The sequence below is a fragment of the Ptychodera flava genome (genome assembly GCF_041260155.1).
Source record: "Ptychodera flava strain L36383 chromosome 23 unlocalized genomic scaffold, AS_Pfla_20210202 Scaffold_24__1_contigs__length_23054250_pilon, whole genome shotgun sequence".
Taxonomy (NCBI): Eukaryota; Metazoa; Hemichordata; class Enteropneusta; family Ptychoderidae; genus Ptychodera; species Ptychodera flava.
The window spans coordinates 6,198,142-6,217,421 of NW_027248278.1; the positions used below are offsets into that span (position 1 = coordinate 6,198,142).

General features: G+C 36.5%; 1 protein-coding gene across 7 annotated transcripts in view; it reads left to right on the plus strand.

Annotated features, from left to right (window-relative positions):
* Nucleotides 1-19,280, plus strand: part of LOC139124895 (talin-1-like) — a 162,942-nt gene that overhangs the window by 106,378 nt on the left and 37,284 nt on the right. For all 7 annotated transcript variants that reach the window (XM_070690997.1, XM_070690999.1, XM_070691001.1 and 4 more), the window contains exons 12-16: nt 9,436-9,525; nt 13,324-13,491; nt 16,599-16,764; nt 17,024-17,112; nt 18,456-18,596. In XM_070690997.1, the coding sequence (XP_070547098.1) occupies nt 9,436-9,525; nt 13,324-13,491; nt 16,599-16,764; nt 17,024-17,112; nt 18,456-18,596 (654 nt within the window). The remainder of the gene's footprint in view (nt 1-9,435; nt 9,526-13,323; nt 13,492-16,598; nt 16,765-17,023; nt 17,113-18,455; nt 18,597-19,280) is intronic.

Sequence of the window (19,280 nt, forward strand, 5' to 3'; positions counted from 1 at the left end):
TTTTGATGTCTTTTTTCAGTACATTATCGCATGGGCAAAATCATGTCAACTTGCCGATAATGTTAATTATATCATACCAGTATATTGATGGTGCAAATGCAGCGATCAGATTGATCGAGATGTGAAAAGAACCGTGATATATTTGCGATATACCAAGCATGAGCTTTCAGCAAGAGCAAAAATCCTTTTCTGACGTTCCATGCCAGAATGTCAATATTCTGTTATGATATAATAGCAATAAAGCACACCCAGCGACGGCTTACCACTCGATTTTGACCAGTTCACCTCATATATGCACCTGCTATCGCTCGTGCATGTATGTCGTGAACTGGTCAAAATCTCATGGTATACCATTGCTGGGTGTGTTTTATAGCTTAGCGATAGGATTTCAGTCAGTGCTGGACAAATCTAAGACAGTGAAAACTTTACTTACTTAAGGAGTTTCAAAATCACCCCCTAGTAGTACATGTATTATCAAAATTTGAGATCCCGAATATCTGTCTCTCAGGTGCATTGTACCTTAAACTTGATGCAAAAATTTCAACACAGTTTCTGGAATTTGCTGTGTGTGTGTTCAGAAAGAGAAGGCCTAAATTGTGTGTCACGCTTGTCAGGGCAATCGCCGTTTGATTAGTGTGTAACAGTGAGAAGATTGGCAAAGCCAGACATCCAGGCTGCAGGGAAGACATTTGGACATGATGTTTAAAGTGGAACTGCAGGATTTCAGAGCTATTCAGTTGGAAAAAATCCAGACTAAATACTTGACAATGCCATGTTTGTGCTGACTTTATTTTAAAAAAAACTGAGAAAGAGGAAAAACCAGCCTCATTGCAGATTCGTTGAATAATGATCAATGCATAGTGAATTTAATATCAAAACCAGGATATGTCAAAACGTGTTTGAATAATGAAATCTATCTCAAATATGATGTAATTATTGAAACAGAATTTACGTGTCAGTTCACTACTTTCCTAATTTATTTTCTCCCGGAGGTTAGTGGCGTCAAGAACTGAAGTTCTGACAGTGTCATCGTTTGATTGACAGGTGATAAAACAATGATTATCAAGGTTCAAAGGTCAAAGTTCAGCATTTCATTGAATCCTTCAAAATATGAATATTTTAAAAAGCTGAAAAGAGAAACGTATTCATGAACAGAAATTACAAGTGTTACAAACTGTAAAATTTTTCTGAGGTTTGTGCAAATAATGCCAGTCTATTTTTTGTAAAGTGATTTGCAGTGAAGTGTGTGTGTATCAGTAACAGTGGAAAGACAAGCTAATTGACAGAAATTGCAGAGGGTTTTAGTAGATCACGGGTTATCCGGCTAATATTTGCCTCAAAGTGGGGTCGAGCTCACTGTTGTGCACGGGCAATTTACTTGAAGACACAGATATGGGTCAGCACACCTGAAAGGCAATTTAACAATCTGTGCAAATTGCACGCCGTGGCGAACATCGTGGGTTGTCGTTACTGCATTTAGATGTAAAGTTAGGAGACGCCGAGTCCATACCAAGTGAAATTCATGATGCCTGTGTTACATCCATTGAAAAATGTAAATTCATATTTACCGATAGTCCTGTCCGTTATTTATAACTTTGTTTCCACAAAAGACAAGTAGGCGTTCAACTGCAACAATTCATCAGGAATTTGTGAGATGGTCACTTGTCTGCATGGTTGCTAAGGTAACAGCAGACAGAAATGGCTGACAAGGCACACCAGTTTTAATTTTTCCTTCATTTACAAGAGTGAGGTGACCCTAAAAATGTTTATCTTATGGCATATATATAAATTATTGAAAAGTTTGAATGTAAGTGCCATGCACAATGATAAAGTATAAAAATCTAAAATAGGAGGAATATTCAGAAAAACTTTGTCATTTTTTTGAACAATTTCAATTTAACCTAAACTTCTACACAAAAAAGTCAGTGAAAAATGTGTACCTTTGAACTTGGAAATGAAATACAGAGCAGTGAGGACATTATTTCCTGTCTACATTTTCCATCGTCATTCCAGAGCCGTAATAAATCAGATATTTGAAAGACACACAGCACATCCATCCCCGTTATTGATGGCTACGCCATGCGGAAATCATACCCAGTATTGATACAGTGTGTGTTTTTTAACAGTGCATGCGCTGAACACTGAAAATATGATCCAGCTAATATAAATTTATTACATTATATAGCTTCAGAGTTTGTTCCACTTGAGGTTGTAATTAAACAACATGTGTGACGGCTAGAGGCAGTGTGTCAATTGTCAGCCTGATTTCATATTCTAAATTGAATAACTTTATTAATGCCCCGGCACACAACCAAAGCCAGTAGTAATTAACTCGCACATAATTTATTATTCATAATTTCTAATGTTACACCTGTTCTGAGCTAATTGAATGACTGTGCCCAGGAGAACATACATGTATTTGTCAGTTGTCTATCAGACTTTCAAGAGAACGTTTCCAGCCTTTTCAAAATGATTGCTCTTTCAAAACCTGAATGCTAAACTTTTTGATTTCTCAGTATAAGATTAAAAATACAGTATGCTAGTGTTTTTCAGAAAAATTTATTGTTTTTGAGTTTTCAACATGTAAACATACTTACTGACCATCTGTTTAGTTGTTATTTGTTTTGTCTTAATTTTTAATGCAGAACAAATGAAAAAAAATATGAGGAATGATGGAATGATGGTGATGCTTACTCATCAACAAAAGCTATTAACCCTTTTTCATCATGGTTTGTCCCAAATCTATTGTTGACAATGCTGATTGTGAACCTGTTTACAGGGAATTGGGGATGAACAGGTTAAATCATTTACTGTGTTCTTTGATTAAGGTAGTATGCCCCTCGAAATGAAAGACGTAAACTTTTGCTCAAACTTCTCTTGAGGAATCTTTCAACCATCCTCGTTCAAATCAAGAATAAAAATCTGGGGTCACCGTGCACATTTTGGTACTAGAGAAACAAATAACCTAGATTTACTGATATTTAAAATTCAAATGGCCAACATCCCTGTGTTAACTCCATGTAGAAAAATAAAATTTTCAAATTTAAAAAAACTATAAAGCCAGTGAAAACTTTTCTTACAACAAGAGCTTCAAAATGAACCCCTACAAGTGGTAGATCAGAAAAGAATTGTAAAAGTTTGAGAGTCCGAATATCTGTCCCCGAGGCGCATTCTACCTTAAGACAGGTGGCTGCTGTCAACCACTTTATGAGAGATAATATTTACCTAGAATAACTGTTTGTTTGCAAGATTCGTAAGTAAAATGTCCCTTAGAATTAAATAGACAGAGCATCCAAATTATTTTTTTTTTGGCAGAGAAAGCAAGTATTGTTTGGTAATTATTTTTCTCAGTGAATTTTCATGGTGTACAAAGCGGTATTGAATGCTCCAAATTGGCCTCTGCAGTAAGGATGGATGCACGCTGCGTTGAGAATGGCAGTTGCTGTACTTTTGAATAGTCAACTAATGATCAATGGAGGTTTTATACAGAGCGTGTACCAGCTTTTTTACTTCCAATCATGATCCCACTCGAGTCTTCAATGCAAACTTGATTAGCTGATTTCAGGGAATTAATGATGATTGTTCCAAAAGTATGAACACAAGGTGAGGAGTTCCTTGGGTGCTCGCGAAAATTTGTCTTTCCAAACGATGTGGTCATAATTTTTCATCTCAGTGTAATATTTGTAAGTGTTTTGATTGGCAGAATGATTTGTTAACATTTCACCATAATGGCTGTAGAAGAATGTTCTGTGTATATAAGCTTGTTAATCCGTCTTCTAAAGTCATGCTAATTAATTCTGCCAATTATGGCTTAATCAGTCATTTTACTGACATCAAGACTAACAGTGTTCAAAGCAGAGCTCATACGGATGAAAATTTATGGTGAAACTCTGATTTATTTGTTTGGATTGCGGCAGAGTTGGAGAAATTTTAAACTCTTGACCAAGAAAAGATGAGCAGTATTTGATGTGCTGATCATGAATTCTGAATATTACAATGTTATTCATCGTCATCAGAGAATTTGTATTTGTATTACGGTGTCTTGAAACACATTATGACAATATAATGGCAAACTTCGCAGAATACTGCATGCAAGACACTGCAACATAGCCTAGAAGGTTCAACTCAAACATTTTCATGGAAACGCGAAATGACTATCTTGCTCGATAAATAATAAAGATCAGGGATCATTGGCTGAAGTTTGGCATTTGAGAAACAAAGTACCGATAATTTACTGACATATGAAATTTAAATGGCTTCATTTCCAATGTTAGAGTAAATTTTCCATTTTCTACATATACAACAAGACTGGATACTTTTTTACATGACCAGGTTCTGAGCTGGTCTTCACGGACACAGAGTCAAAGTACTTCAAATTAGTGCACAAGAACGTGTCCCCAGGCCCAAGGGGCATTCTCCTGTAAAATTAATGAAGCAACGATTTCTTCATCATGAAAATGTCATTGTACTTCATAACTTTATTAGAAAAGGACGGACTTCGGAAATATCGTGAGAGTCTAAAGTACAAGCAATCTTGTACGGTACGTCACCCGTATTAATCCAGATTCTAATTAAGACAAATTTACCATTCAAGGATTATCAGTGTAGAGATTATCAGCAAACGACACAACAGCGTCTGAATTAAAAGTGAGTGAGAAAGGCCAAATCTTTTCTCCTACTTTCCTGTATTTGGATTGACCCAGCCTATTGAAAAGAGTAGGAATGTACCACACTTTTTAATTGTGAAGGGGTTTAATGTTAATGTTAGTAAAATCTGTTATGGATAAAGTCTTGAAAAAATTCAATACTGTAACTTTCCTCAGCAAATCAAAATTCTCAGAAGGCTTTTAATCCTCTTTCTACCAGGCTCCATAGACAAACCACAGAAATAAATACAACTTGGGAGAAAGAGGATTAATATTTATTTATTTTTGGCAAATGGTCGCATATTCAGAACTTGTGTCAAAGATTTCTCAGTGAGGTGTGTGTTACTATGGTAAATTAACCATTTGTAATGGCGTGATTCTGAAATATACAAACATTGGAAACATTCACAAAAACGTTTCTAGTTGTAGTTTCTAGTTGTAGTGGACATGCAATGTGATAGATTAAAGTGCAGACTTTTTCAGTTTAATCAAATTTAACGGATAATGTTTGGATACTTTAACTCCAATTTTTGACGTGTGTCACTTTCGTTGCCTTGTAAAATGTTCAAGATGCAGTACCAAGGCAAAAATGGGCGGCCATTTTATATCACTGTAAGTTTATACAGTAAGCACCATGAAAGTGAAAGACTTAAACTTTTGTCAGAAAAACCTTTTAACCATTTTCTTTCAAAATCAAGAATAAAAATCAGGGTCTCCGTTCAAATTTTGGTACCAGAGAAGCAAATTACCTTAAATTTACTAATATTTGAAATTTAAAATGTCCGCCATCCCTGTGTTAATTGTATGAAAAAAAAGTAAAATTTTCGATTTGCACACAAATGAGATGGTGAAAATTTACTTATTCAAAGAGCTTCGAAATGAGCCCGTATGGTAAGTGGCAGCTTAGAAAGTATTGTGAAAAATTGAGAGTCCGAAGATCTGTCCCCAAGGTGCTTTCTGCCTCAATAAGTGAGCCACTTGACTTTAGTGTTCTGGTAAACAGTAGTTTAGTAATGCTTCCATTGCTGTTGCCATGGTAGCAAAATCCATTTAGCAACCTTGCAGAGTTACAGCCCTGTTGAACTGCCCGTAGCTTGAAGTAGAGGCAGCCACTATAACTGTATATGTGGAATTTTTTCAGGTGTTTGCACATAGGAAATTAATACTGCCAATACTTAGCCAATAATTTTCTGCAGTTGCCATAGATGTGATGATTGTTGCCAGCCAAGGGGAACATTGTGTGCTCCCTAGCCAAGGAGATAGATTTACAAGGGTGTCGTGTTTCATATATCTCTATTCCTGAGATGAGAACACCCGCTAAAGAATGGAACGGACCAGATCTCTTGGAAATTGAAGGGATAAAACCAACTTTGGCTGTAAATTGTTGATAATATCTGTTGTTTGTACTTCCAAACTCCCATCACCAAATCTTGGAATAACTGTATTGTTTTCTACAGAAATAGTCGACCCTAAGAAAGGGAAAAACGGGTGTAACAAAAACCAACTACCTTTCCTCATTTCAGATATTTGTAAATATTTTTAAATCGATAACAGAATTCCCAAGCATGTGTCTCTCTCTGTCGCTGTGGTTTGATTGCTAATATCCCATCAAATGAATATTTCAAATGCGGATGTTGAAACTGAAAGTCCAGGGAGGTCTTGAGACCTTCCTGACCTGTGGTTCACATCCTATGGTTCCATGACAGAGCATGATCTGACTTGTAGCGATTTGGAAGCTGTTATCCAATTGGTTGGCAGAATCTTACTGTTATAATTGAATAAGACAAATAAACTCCCTAAGTTGCTGTGAATAGTGACAATCGACCAATCAGATATAACCTTACAAACACGCTGCAAGTCAGAAGCAGAGCATTACCTGTCTGTACCAAAATAACCAAGTCTGAATCCTACGTTAAAACATGCTTGATTTTGTGATAACATTATCGTCATACTGTAATTGGAAACTTTTTTCCATGTTGTATTTGAGTTTGGCATCAAACCTGCTGATGTGCAGCATCCTCAGAAGGTTATATCTGATTGGTCGATTGTCACTATTCACAGCAACTTAGGGAGTCTATTTGTAATATTCAATTATAACGGTAAGGTTCGGCTACCCAATTGGATAACAGCTTCCGAGATGCTGCACATCAGCCACATCAAATTACTGTCAGTATGGGAAACAGCATACAAAAAATCTCAGTGCATATTTCTGCAAGAAGTTGTCCCTGTGGCATTTTTATATTGATACCATGGTTCAATGAATTGTATGTTATTGATCATCATGGCAACGGAAACCAAAGGATATTACTTGTCCAATAAACAGCCTCCAGTGAAAATATGAATGATATTGCTGATTTGAATTAAGGCAATAAAGTTAATAATTCTGAAAGCAAATGGAAAGGGTGGCCATTAGAAATGTCAACATGTGTGAAAATTGATATGCAGCTGGTGGCTATGATTTCTGCATTTCAAAAATTGTTCCAATGTTCAGATATTGTGTTTTATTATAAAAGAGGAAATATCTATTCATGTCCATTATACCTGTTAAGATGAAAATCTTCATCATGATACGCCCATCTCATGTGATTTCTTTCATTTGTGCAGTCGGTTCTTATGAACAAGAGACTTTCCCAATACAGTGGTCAACACATAGTCAAAAAGAATTTTGCAAAAATTTAAAAACTGGATCCCTCACTGTATCGGTATTTTTTCAGCTTTATTGACATTTGAACAGAATTGTTACAAATGCCGTTGTGGTTCATCAGTAGCCTCGGGCTAACACAATGTCAAAACTTTTCGTGGGAAAAATGTAGGTCTTCAGTACATCATAGTCATTGCAGGTGTGTCCTAGGGTGCCTTAATAATAGACAAAAAGGAAGTGCATCTCCCTAAGATACTGAAAGATTATAATATGGTTCTGTTCACTCCCTACTTTTCATATTTAAGTCAATGAAATTCAGAAAGGCCAATTTCAGAAATCAAATACATTTTGTGATATCAGTCGTCTTATATGTCTGTGTCACACAACCATCTAAAGCCTTGACTTTTTTGAAATTTTGTCGTATGCAAACTAACTTCACCTTCGCTGGCTAGCCTTCAAGCTGGGCAGAGACTGATTCGTCAAACTGCAGGTGTACAAAATTTGAAAGACAGGAAAATATGAATGAAATGTACGGTATATCATGTCAGTCTGTGCTTAGCATGTTAATGAAGTGATTGCAAAGGTCAAAATAATCTCCTGAGAGATTCAATTTGCATATCAGGCATTAGGGAAGTAATTAGTTTTCATGTAAAATTATGTCATTTTATTCATGGCACTGATGTAGTTTTTAATGCAGATAAATCTCACACCGTGTTCTTTGATGAGTTCCCGCCTTTTTTGTTCTGGAGCTAAATCTTGTTCACCAGCTTGCAAGTGAAAGTTATTTATTTCACTGATCTGTTTTATGATGAAATGCAGTGTCAACTGTGTGCCGAGGCTTACCTATGGCTGTGTTCGTGGAGAGTTAGTGCCAGATGTTGGTATGTATGTCAGTCAGTGATTGTGTTTGAGTTCGTGCAAGGTCACTATACCCATATTGGCAGTTACATTGGAATTCTGTCTATGATATTTGAAATATACCTAAGAGTGTATATGAAGCTGACTTCCGGTATGTATGTGTATGTACATGTATGAATGTATGTATCATATGTATATGCATATGTATACCCTGTATGTGTGTGTATTCATGTTTGTATGTTTCCAAGTGTATCAACTTTTGTATTTTGTGAATGTGCATCATTATGTCTGTCTGGATACAGACGCTCTGGCATGTTAGTTTAAATTCATTGTTTATAGGTAAATATGTACCGGCATACATGTACCACTTATTTCTGTTCATCTTTCTACATTTGGTTTTGAAAAATTTGTCACCATCACAGTACATGGCAATGGGTATTTCAATTTACTTAATTTACGAGATCAATATGGTTGTCCACATTTGTATGTTTGTGGTCCTGACGTACAAATAACTTGCTTTTTCATGCATTTGGTTGTTTTCCAAGAATTATTTTGAATGAGAAAATGTTACAAACCTATAACTAACTGTCTGTGCATTTCTACTGCAATTCAATTCAATTCACTGTCAATACATCTAGAACACCCAGCCAGCACAGTCACCAGAAACAAATGTCTTTTGAAGCCTGCATTTTAAAAGACTTTTTTAGTCTTTTTGTTCAAGCTGTTTGCAGATTTCATTTCAAAGCGCTCTTTACACCTTTTGATGTGCCAATTATAATGGATGTATGAGAGTTGATATGTGAATTGAATTTATGCCCACCTGATTTTGCCATGGCAACATTTCATCAGTTGTTGTCAAAATGTGATTACTTGGTTGAGTGTGGTGATTTGATTGTGAGAGAGAGAGAGAGAGAGAGAGAGAGAGAGAGAGAGAGAGAGAGAGAGAGAGAGAGAGAGAGAGAGACAAATGTGCAAAGACAGACTTGCAAGATAGGTTTGATCACAAGGATTTGATGTCAACTTCAAGTTCAAAGTTTATTACTGAATGCTTGTGTATGATCTCTGAAACAAAATAACATGTGACGCAATATTGAATGTCACTATTTTTCGGATACTGTATATATTGCAAGATATACAGCCACTGTGCAATTATTGCTGACACAATTAAAACATGACTTTGTCAAGCAAGTCTGTACATGCTCTATGCTGGTCAAGTTGCTGGCAAAGACAGTCTTTCATATCATCTTTATAGATTGTAAATTTTCTTTCTCTTTGGTCTTACCCTTCCAGGAAAAGATGAAGGGGAAAAACAAACTTGTGCCTCGTCTGCTCGGAATCAACAAGGAGAGTATTGTCAGAGTTGATGAGAAGACTAAAGAGGTGAGATTTTTCAGCGACATTTGTGATTTTGATATTAATCCTGCCCACTACTCCATGAAATGGTTTTAACATATCTGCTGTAGACAACTTGACTCGACACATCCTTCCCTATTTATAGATGCATGGCTCCAACCATACTACTGAGAACAATTTGGTTGTACTATTGGTGACTGTTTGAAAGGTTGGCTCGCGATGTAATCCAGATGCAATATGAAAACATTTGAAGGAATGTTGATACGTGTCAGTTGGAATATCATCTGTCAAAAATATGAGGATGCATTTTCTGTTTAAGGTGATTAGATAGGTTTACTAGTTGAGAGTTAGGTTGAATAACAGTTAAAACTGGAATATGGACTTTGCTAAAACAAAAGTGTTGCCTTTACCCCTTTCACTGCTATAAAATAGTTTAATCCTGCTGTTTTCAATGGCAAACTTGGACCTCTGTAAAGTGAAATAGGGGTCAAAGGATTAAGGATTTTTCAGAGCTGTACTGAGCGTAAAGGTTAGAATTCAAAGGCTGGATATTAATGCTGTGCACAGCAGTCCTACACGGCTGCCATTGACAGCATGTAATGCTAAGTCAGTAATTTCTCCTGAGGCTCAGATGAAGCAGGTGTATCTAAGACGTCAGAAATCCCGAGGTCAGTTGATGCCAGTGACATCATCGTATAAGTGACTCTTTTCAAATTATCCTGTGTAATGGCCTTCTCCCTTGACAAGACATGCTGGCATACTCATACTGTTTTCATTGCTCTGTAGTCTTGACTTTTTATGTTGTTTTTAGCTGTCATGCCATATTTGCATAATGATCATAGGAGCTACACCTACAGTATTCATGTATGTGTATCGTGTATGGTATGCCGTGTGTACAGTGTGTTCTAACGTGCGCAAGCTGGAGAACAGTACCTACCAAAATATTAGTTAAATTTAGTAAAGCTTTTGCATCTGTTGTTGCATCGAAAACATTTCTGCTTTCCAGAACTCAGCCAATTTTCGTAGAAATAATCTAAGTTAGTAAGCAATATGTGAAAAAATAAACTCTGTAATTCAAATAACAGAAAACATTTCTGTTAAAGAAATGTGAAATATAAATTGTGAATGCATAATGGCTCAATATGCATTGTTAAGGTTTTCTTAGGCCGTTTCTCATTCAGTTTTGAAGGGAATTGAAAGTGAAAATTGGAAACTCAGCCTCAAATAATAAGAATATGTTCTGCAGGCAAAATAAATTGTTTCCATCATGCCACTTACATTTACAGTCCACTTTAATGACAGAGAGCTACAAAATTGTGCCAAAGAATAGCATGGAAAAGTCACATGACCACTGCAAATTTGCACATCGTTACAGTAAAATGGATAAGTCAGCCATGCTTGCTGAAGGAAATTTAGAAGTACTGTACAGTTATGCTGGTGCTATTAATTTGTATGGTACTGACTTTGTGATAATCAGTAATTAGCCTTTATAAATGCAGTCACTGAATTCCTTTAAACCAGCTCTACCAGAGAATACTTCAAATTTGTTTAAAGAAACAGTGAGGACACCTCCAGGTTGGTGTATTAGCTTAACGAAAGTTGACAGATTTTGATTGGGGGAAAAATGAAAGTCAAAAATCATGTGGAGATTTGAGAAACAAATGACAGTAATCTCTCCATTAGTGCTTACGCTAATATGATATTACTTCTCTTTTTCTAATCACTCAAATTCTGCATTGTGGCAGCTTGGGCCTGTAATTTCTATTTTTGACAGGAAAAAGTAATCTTTAGATGTCTCCTACGTAGCTTGATTCATTAGGTAATATTGAAATTTTCATGTTTGATAGATTTTGAGATAAGCCTCTTCCGATTACACGCTTTGATTACACATTAGATGGGCTAGACGAGTATGCTCTGTGCATTCAAAGCATGCATAGGATGTATGTGCTTGTTTGCTCCCCTGTGCTGTATGGTACAAAATTTCATTTTATTGCTCCTCTGCAGTCAGTAACATTAAAAAGTATTCAGGAATAATATTCAGACTTTTGATGGCTTGGATGAATATATAAATGTGTAATACATTGCATAAACCAGCTTCAATGCATGCATAATTTCGCGATGAAAAATTTCTTCAAAGACCGCTTCTCCTCCAAGATTACTCCCTTCTGTCATCATAATGCCCTTAAAAGAATACAGCGGAAGAATAAAATTGTATGTGATATGAAACTTGAACAAACATCTGTACATTTGTGATCATAAGGTTCTGTGTTGATGATGGCTTCTGATTGCTGAAGATTTCTGTTGAAGTTTCTGTGGTGTGAGCTTTAGCTTATATTTTAAGTAGCCCCTTTGCTTGGCAGAGAAATAATTGTCCATTAGTTAGGTAGTCTTGATGACAATAGAGGCCTTTAACTCCCTTGTATATAATCTTGTTTGATAAGTCAGTAGTTTGGTGAAATCAAGTGATGGCCGGCCTGTTTCACAGTAAGTTCATATTTATGGTGAAATGGTTGCTGACATGATCAAATGTGCTCTTTGCTTCCCAACTTTTGCAATATTGTTGAGTTTAACATCAACCAGCATATTCAGCGAAAAGGGGGGAATATGAGATTTGCTTTTATTCTTGGTTTAGTATAGCAACATTCTATGACATGCATATTTGCCTGACCTGTTTTGCAATAGTCGTTCTGACCAAATTAGCAAAATGTTCTTTTATCAAGTCATTTCATTTTATCAAATCATTTACATCTTGTAGAATGTTCTGTAGATCTAGAAAGGTGGTAGAACTAGAATAGAGAGCCTTGAATGGATCCGGTATTGCATCAGTGTAATGGGATATTTTATGCGATGTATCATACGAAGCAGACATTGACACATTATAATATCAGATGCCGGGCATGTAGTGCTAGTAATTAGAATACATTCTCTGTCGTCCTCTGGGCCAAGGTCAACTTTTTTGCAATTGATATTCATAGAGAAAAAAAAGATGGTTTCATTTCGAAAACTACAGAGTAACATAAAGAAATCAATTTAATGAAAATTATTCCATGAACCGGTTCAATGATTTTGTGTCAAGAATTTTTAATAAAACTCTTGATTGAAACACTCAATTAAAATTGGCTGGCAGTCTGATAATATTAGGTATAGATTCATTGTGTAATTATTGTATTAACAAGGTTTTCAGGTGAATTTCCACAAAGAAGCTAGCCAGACTTAATTTGCATTTATAATATATTCAAATACATGCATAGTATATGCAAATTAGCTGAAGCTGAAGCACTATGAGGATGTAACCTTGCCCAAGGAATGTTTAATTATCAATGTCAAGAATTTGATGGATGGCACCAGTGCATGGCTGTGGATGAATATCTGATTACAAAATTCCTAATTATGACTGGCTGTCAAGTCTATGACATTCCTGGAGTGCTTGCTTGTCGGAAAGACTATTGATCAGCTGAGCATGTCGGACATTTTTTACAAACTATCACCTTGTCAAGGCCATACCGTCAGTGCCCTGTGTAGAATGGATCTTCTCTACGATAGTATTGTTTTAGAAGTCTTATTTTGATGTTATCTTGTATTCCAACACATCAGAGGACGCCCTGCCATGTTACAACATATTTACTTCATCAGGTCCATCAAATATGACCGTGTGTACATATTGTTCCTGGCTGACTTGCAATTTTTTTCGATATTGTGTGCAAAAGATAAATTCCAGTCATGTACTAAAGATTCCATGTTTTACAAATAAAGTTCATTGATTAGAGTAAGAATAACCTTGTCATTTTTTCTAAAATCAAACAATATGTGGTTTTCTTTTGATAGATTCTGAAGACATGGCCTTTGACCTGTGTGAGACGATGGGCGGCGTCACCAAAGAGTTTTACCCTGGATTTCGGCGATTATTCCGAATCCTATTATTCCGTGCAAACCACAGAAGGCGAGCAAATCTCTGCTCTGATCGCAGGTTACATCGATATCATCCTGAAAAAGGTGAGGTTGTAGTAAGATTGTTGGGCAGTGAACAAAATGTGAAAATATGTGTCCTAAAAGCAGAACAAAAGACCTTGAAATTTTTCAAAAACCTGTCTAAACTGAACTGTTCAGGGACTGAGAAAATTGTTCGGTTTGGAGAGGTGTTTGGTTTATTGAGGTCATTTTAACATAGAGTTCTATTGTAATGGGACTGGGGAAAGGGTTCAGTTTAGACATGTTTCCAGTTTAGACATGGGTTCGGTTTAGACAGGTTTCACTGCACATTAAAAGTTACAGCTGATGAAGGTAAGAAATCCCCTAGCATTTACTAAAACAAGATTCAGTATTACTGGATCACCCTCCAGTGTGGCATTGGTACTTGGAAATTGCAACTCTACCATTCCAAATGTGTTACCATTATGGACAGTTAGGTGATGGAACAATTTTCACACCACTGACATGTGTGTTCTCTTTGATGTTAGCAACACATATTACTTGCCTAGGTTTAGGCTAACTCAATAGAATTTCAACATTTCAATTATCATGTTTGCTTTGAACTTCTTTCACATCGATTAAGTTTTTGAAATTCAAAGAAATTACAGTCATGATATTCTCAGTTCTCTTATGTAAGAGAATTGACATGGCTCTGATAACACTCTCTGTGTGAGCGTCACAGTTTGGAGACAGTAGAACTTAACCCTTTGAGTGCTGTAATTTTTCCAACCGAAATTTCTGCAACATTTTACCAATTTTTAACAATTTTTCTGTATTTTCTTTATAATTTTTAGCCAAATGGACATTGCATTTAATTTGCGACATTTTTTATCAAAATTTTGGCAAAAATTTGAAAAAAAAATTCATTTGAGTATATTTTTAATACAGGCAACAAAAATTGACTTTTGAGCTCAAAGAGTATATTCTTTGACAGGCACCTGTCTTTAGTGCATATCAACACCAATCCACTCAAATTCTCCACTCAACCAAACTCTGAAATGGTCTCTTTTCGCACCACCTGACAGAGTGCTTCGCCCTGGCACTTTCAGCACCTTAATAAATCAAATGGCATTCGGTTAATCTTTGCGGAAAGCTGGCTATTAGTAAATGAATGTTTAACCTGTTTACGACCTTCATTTGACAATTTAATTCAAGGGTCTTGACACTGCCTACAGTCATGAACTTTGACCCAAACCTTGTTACGATTGACGTAGCACGTCGCCATGTTGCACAGACCCTGGGGGGCGTCTGTGATTACCTTATCCACTTTCAGTAATGAAATGACCGCTGGCAAACAGATAAATCTACAATATTTGGATAAAGATCAATTTTATGATTTCTTCATTTGACTTGCCATTTTATCACCATAATTTGTTTAAGTCTGCTTCGTTCCCCATCGATCTGAAAATTGGCATAATAGGATTTCGCAAGATTTGATTCTTTTATAAGATTAACGTGCCTTGAAATTGGAAGACTTCAACTTTTGATCAAACTTTCAGTAAGGAAACTTTAAATAATCCCCTTTGTGAAATTAAGAATAAAAATTGGGATCTCTGTGCATGGTTTTGTACCAAAGAAACAATGTACCCAATCTTTACGGAGTCTTGAAATTCAAAATGGCTGCCATTCCTGTGTTAACTCTATGGGAAAAAGTGAAGTTTCAATCTTCACGCAAATAAGCAGGTGAAAACTTAAGTTATTCAATGAGCTTCAAATTAGCCCCTCAAAATGGTAGACCAAAACGGCAATAAAAAGTGCAGCCTACACAAGGATGGGCTGAGTTGACAAGCTGAATACTGAGTATCTCAACATGCTTTGGAGAGTAGAACAAGAAACTGTATAGTTGACATTAAGAACAAAAATAATGAAAAATCTCCAAAAGTACAGCTACTGGCCCTTTAAGCAAGTCAAATAAAGGATCACTCGTGTAATGAAGTCTAGTTTAAATATGCTGGCTCAATGATCAAACACTCCACTCAAATTAAAATCTGAAATAATTGGAAGTTTTGTTGTGTTGCTGCCGGCAAGGATAAAAAGGTCGATGCAGAGACATGTTATGCTGAAGGCTAATTGTAGATCAATAAAACTTGTCTGCGAATAATTCCAGAAATGTATTATCTCTGCAGTACAAGGGAGGCATGTGCGGTGATCTGCTTTCTCATTCGTCACTTGTTTCATTCAATGATGTGCTCTCTAGGTTATCAATTAAAAGATTGATAATTATGCAAATGTGCTGGCACACAGGCTTGAAGTTTACAGAGTGGTGACGAATTTCTACCTTAACCAATCCATGCATATCTGATGATGAAACGGGCTTTGATATACTTTATGCCGAGCCTTTTGAGTGAGAATTTGGGCATCAAGTTGCACATCTCTGAAATAAAAAATATTCGTAAAGAAATTGTAAAGAAATTGGTTTGAAGATATGAAGTCAATATCTGTGATATTTGAAAATATTTTCATCACTTTTCCTATGAAACATTTGTTTTCTTCTACTCCCTTTAAGCATGAGGAAAGAGACATACAGAGTACCGGTATTAGTTGTATGAACACGACACAGTCAGCAGACAATATGTGGTGGTATCATTGACAAAGGAATCTAGTCTCAGCTAAGCTCCGTTGCCAACAATGACATAGCCTTTCATCCCCTTTCCCTCTCTAAAGCTCCAACTTCACCATAGAAAATAATGTGACTGGTTCAAACCATGGTGGTGAAAGGATTAACCCTTTGAGCACCAAAGTCAATTTTTTGTCGTCTTCATAAAATATACCCCAGTCAAATTTTTTCAGATTTTTGCCAAAATTTTTATAAAAATTTGTAGCCAATGAAATGTGATGTCCGTTTGGTCTAAAATTATTTAAAAAATTACAGAAAATTTCATTAAAATTGGTAAAATGTTGCACTAAAATTTTGGTGGGAAAAATCACAGCACTCAAGGGGTTAAACTCACACAAGCCATGTGTTATCAATGCTGGATGATACACTGTACCGGTAGTTTGATTTTTAGTGTAGGACAAGGAACTTTAATTTGCAGAAAAAACAAAACTGCACATGAAAAGTTACATTTAGTGGAGCTCTAACATTTTCATCTTTAATTATTTCACCATTCTTCTCAAAATTTGTCTTGCAGAAAAAAGGAAGTGACAGATATGGACTGGAAGGTGATGACGATGCCATGTTACTGGAAGACAACGTCTCTCCCGCCAGAGCAACTATCATGCAACATCAAACCAATAAGATCGGACATGCCAGCACTGGCTCTGTTGCTCTGCCAGCAATTATGAGAGCTGGTGGCAGTAAGTTCAATACGTCTGTGCTTTTCTTTAAATGACCCTTGACACTTTGAACCCTGAACTATGAACTTACGGTAGGGCAGTTGTATACGTTGAGCTCTCAAGCAATTAACCATCACCATGCCTAACTTTGATAGAATATAATGATGATGAGAGGACGTGAAGTTCTGTAAGTGGAAGCATTGTTCAACTTATATCAGAGTGCACAGAAAAATACAAAGTAATATTCTTGTAACCTTTTGAAACTCTTTTTGCATCACAGGTGCTGCAAGTTACAGCACTGGTACCATGCAAGCTCCGCAGTATGGATCCATGAAGGGACAGGCACACAGTGCACATACTGCACCGATGGTAAGGGTCATGACCTCTCACCTTTGACATCAAAAAGTAAAAATAGCTCCCTTTTTGCTCTATGAATACATAATGTCTGAGAACCTTGGGAGGGGGAGAGAGAGAATAAGAGACAGAGAAAGATTAGAGAGAGTTAGAGTCACGGATAGAGGTAGATGAATGGACAGACATACAAGCAAACAGACAAGGTTACTTTAGTTACACATAGGTAGAGGTGACAAAATGAGGCTGGGACTGACAGAAACTCCGAGATGAAGAGACAGAAAAACAGACTGACCAATGTATTCATGAGGCGCAAAACTTTGCTCGAATTTGAAAGCTGCAAAACTGGCATTTGTCAGAACTTGTTCGAAAAAATTGGTAAGGACTCAAATTTTTGATAAGATTAGAGTTTTGAAATTGCAAATAGGTGTTTAAGGGCAAGCCATCTTGTCACATGATTGTATACAGGGATGGTGACAGTATGCCAGGGGACAAGTGAGGACTCTGTGAGCAGACGGAAAAATTGTGCCAGGTAGACAGGAAATGGAAAATGGGAATACAGTACAAGGCTGCTGTAATTTCCGTAAAGCGCACACTTCCAATGGCATGTCAAGTGCCAAGCAGAGAAACGCATTGACATGAAATAATAAAAAAGAAGGTTAACTAACAAAAGAGAGAGTGATTCAGCCATAGTAGGAAGTAAATAAAATTGTTCTATCGCTCCGGGCTGCTCAAGTGCATTTAAGCATCTGACAAAAACAGACTGAAAACAGTGCACTGGAAAAAATCCTGAAAACCGCGTGTGACCTGGTGGAAAATGAACCTACTTGAAATTCTAGAAGCTGTTTGCATTAAGTTTCCAATGCAGATTTTAAGTGATTCTTAACAGGGGTTAGAGGAAGTTCAATTTCCCCAGCTATAATTTTCTTGTCCGGGAGGAGTGAACGTTGATGAACACGATAAATTCATCTGTATATGACAAGTACCCTAGCCGATGCTGTAAAGGGACTTCATTAAGATTCTGTAGGCCAGCAGAAGTAAATTACTAGTTTCCTGTAACACCTTAGAGGATTTTTATGCCCCACTTTAGGCCAAGCTATGTGAATTGCTCGTTTCCCATTATACCTCACTGAATTTTTATACGCCACTTGAGTTTTACAGGATTGCATCGTAAGTTTGTTGAAATTAGGCAAGATGGCGTCTTTATGTTTCATTTTATGGTTACACTGCTGCGGTATGACAAGAAGGTGAACTCTGTATTTATGCACACCCACAAATATTTACTTTTTTGTCTGTCTTTGTAATAAAACATATTGCATGGAAAATTCTAGTGAGAATGACTTTGTTATCTCGTTATTCAGGCATCCACTCCCAAGCAGCCTGGTTTATCAACGGCGCAGCAAGGCCTGATGGGTAATATCACAGTGGCCATCACAGAAGTTGAAAGGACAAAGTCTGATCTGGAAAAACCAGCTGAGCTTCCACCTCTGGGAACTGACCCGGTATGTCTGGTAGAGGGCGCTCTCAATTCATGCCCCCCATACTTGCCAATCTTAGTGTGTGTGCGTATGTGTACAGATAGTTGAATTTCAGATTTTTAGAGAAACTGCTACAAAACCATTTGGTGCATTCTGTTGTCATTAACAATATTTGCGAGCCCTTTGTTTCAGATTTGTATATTTACAGTTTAAGCAGTATACATTTCATTAAAATTCAACATATTTGAATTTTATTTAGGTTCCTCAGTAGACTTCCCCATCATGAAGTGTCGTTGTGCATATAAAAATTGTATCCACCCAAAAACAGATGTTTTACTTGTTTCTAACCTTTTATACTGTTTTGTCACTGTTGTGTCAATCCGCAACACCTTAATATAGAGTATGATTTCACAAATGTCCCAAGGTAACAAATTTTCTATCAACATCATTAATGATGAAGTAAGATAAAGATGCAATAGAAAAATGGAAATTGTTTTCTTGATATGTCATTCTGAAGAGATTTGATTTCTTGAGAACGCTATATTTCATCTGTATCCAATGATTGATTTTGTCAGGTATTGTGTACTCTCCGAACACACAACAAAGGAAATTGATGAAATTTAAGTTTCTATGCATTTGTAATGTGTGTATGATTGAATAGCCCCGGTGCATAGGAAAGCAGTTTGGTCAGCAAGACTGGCTGAGATG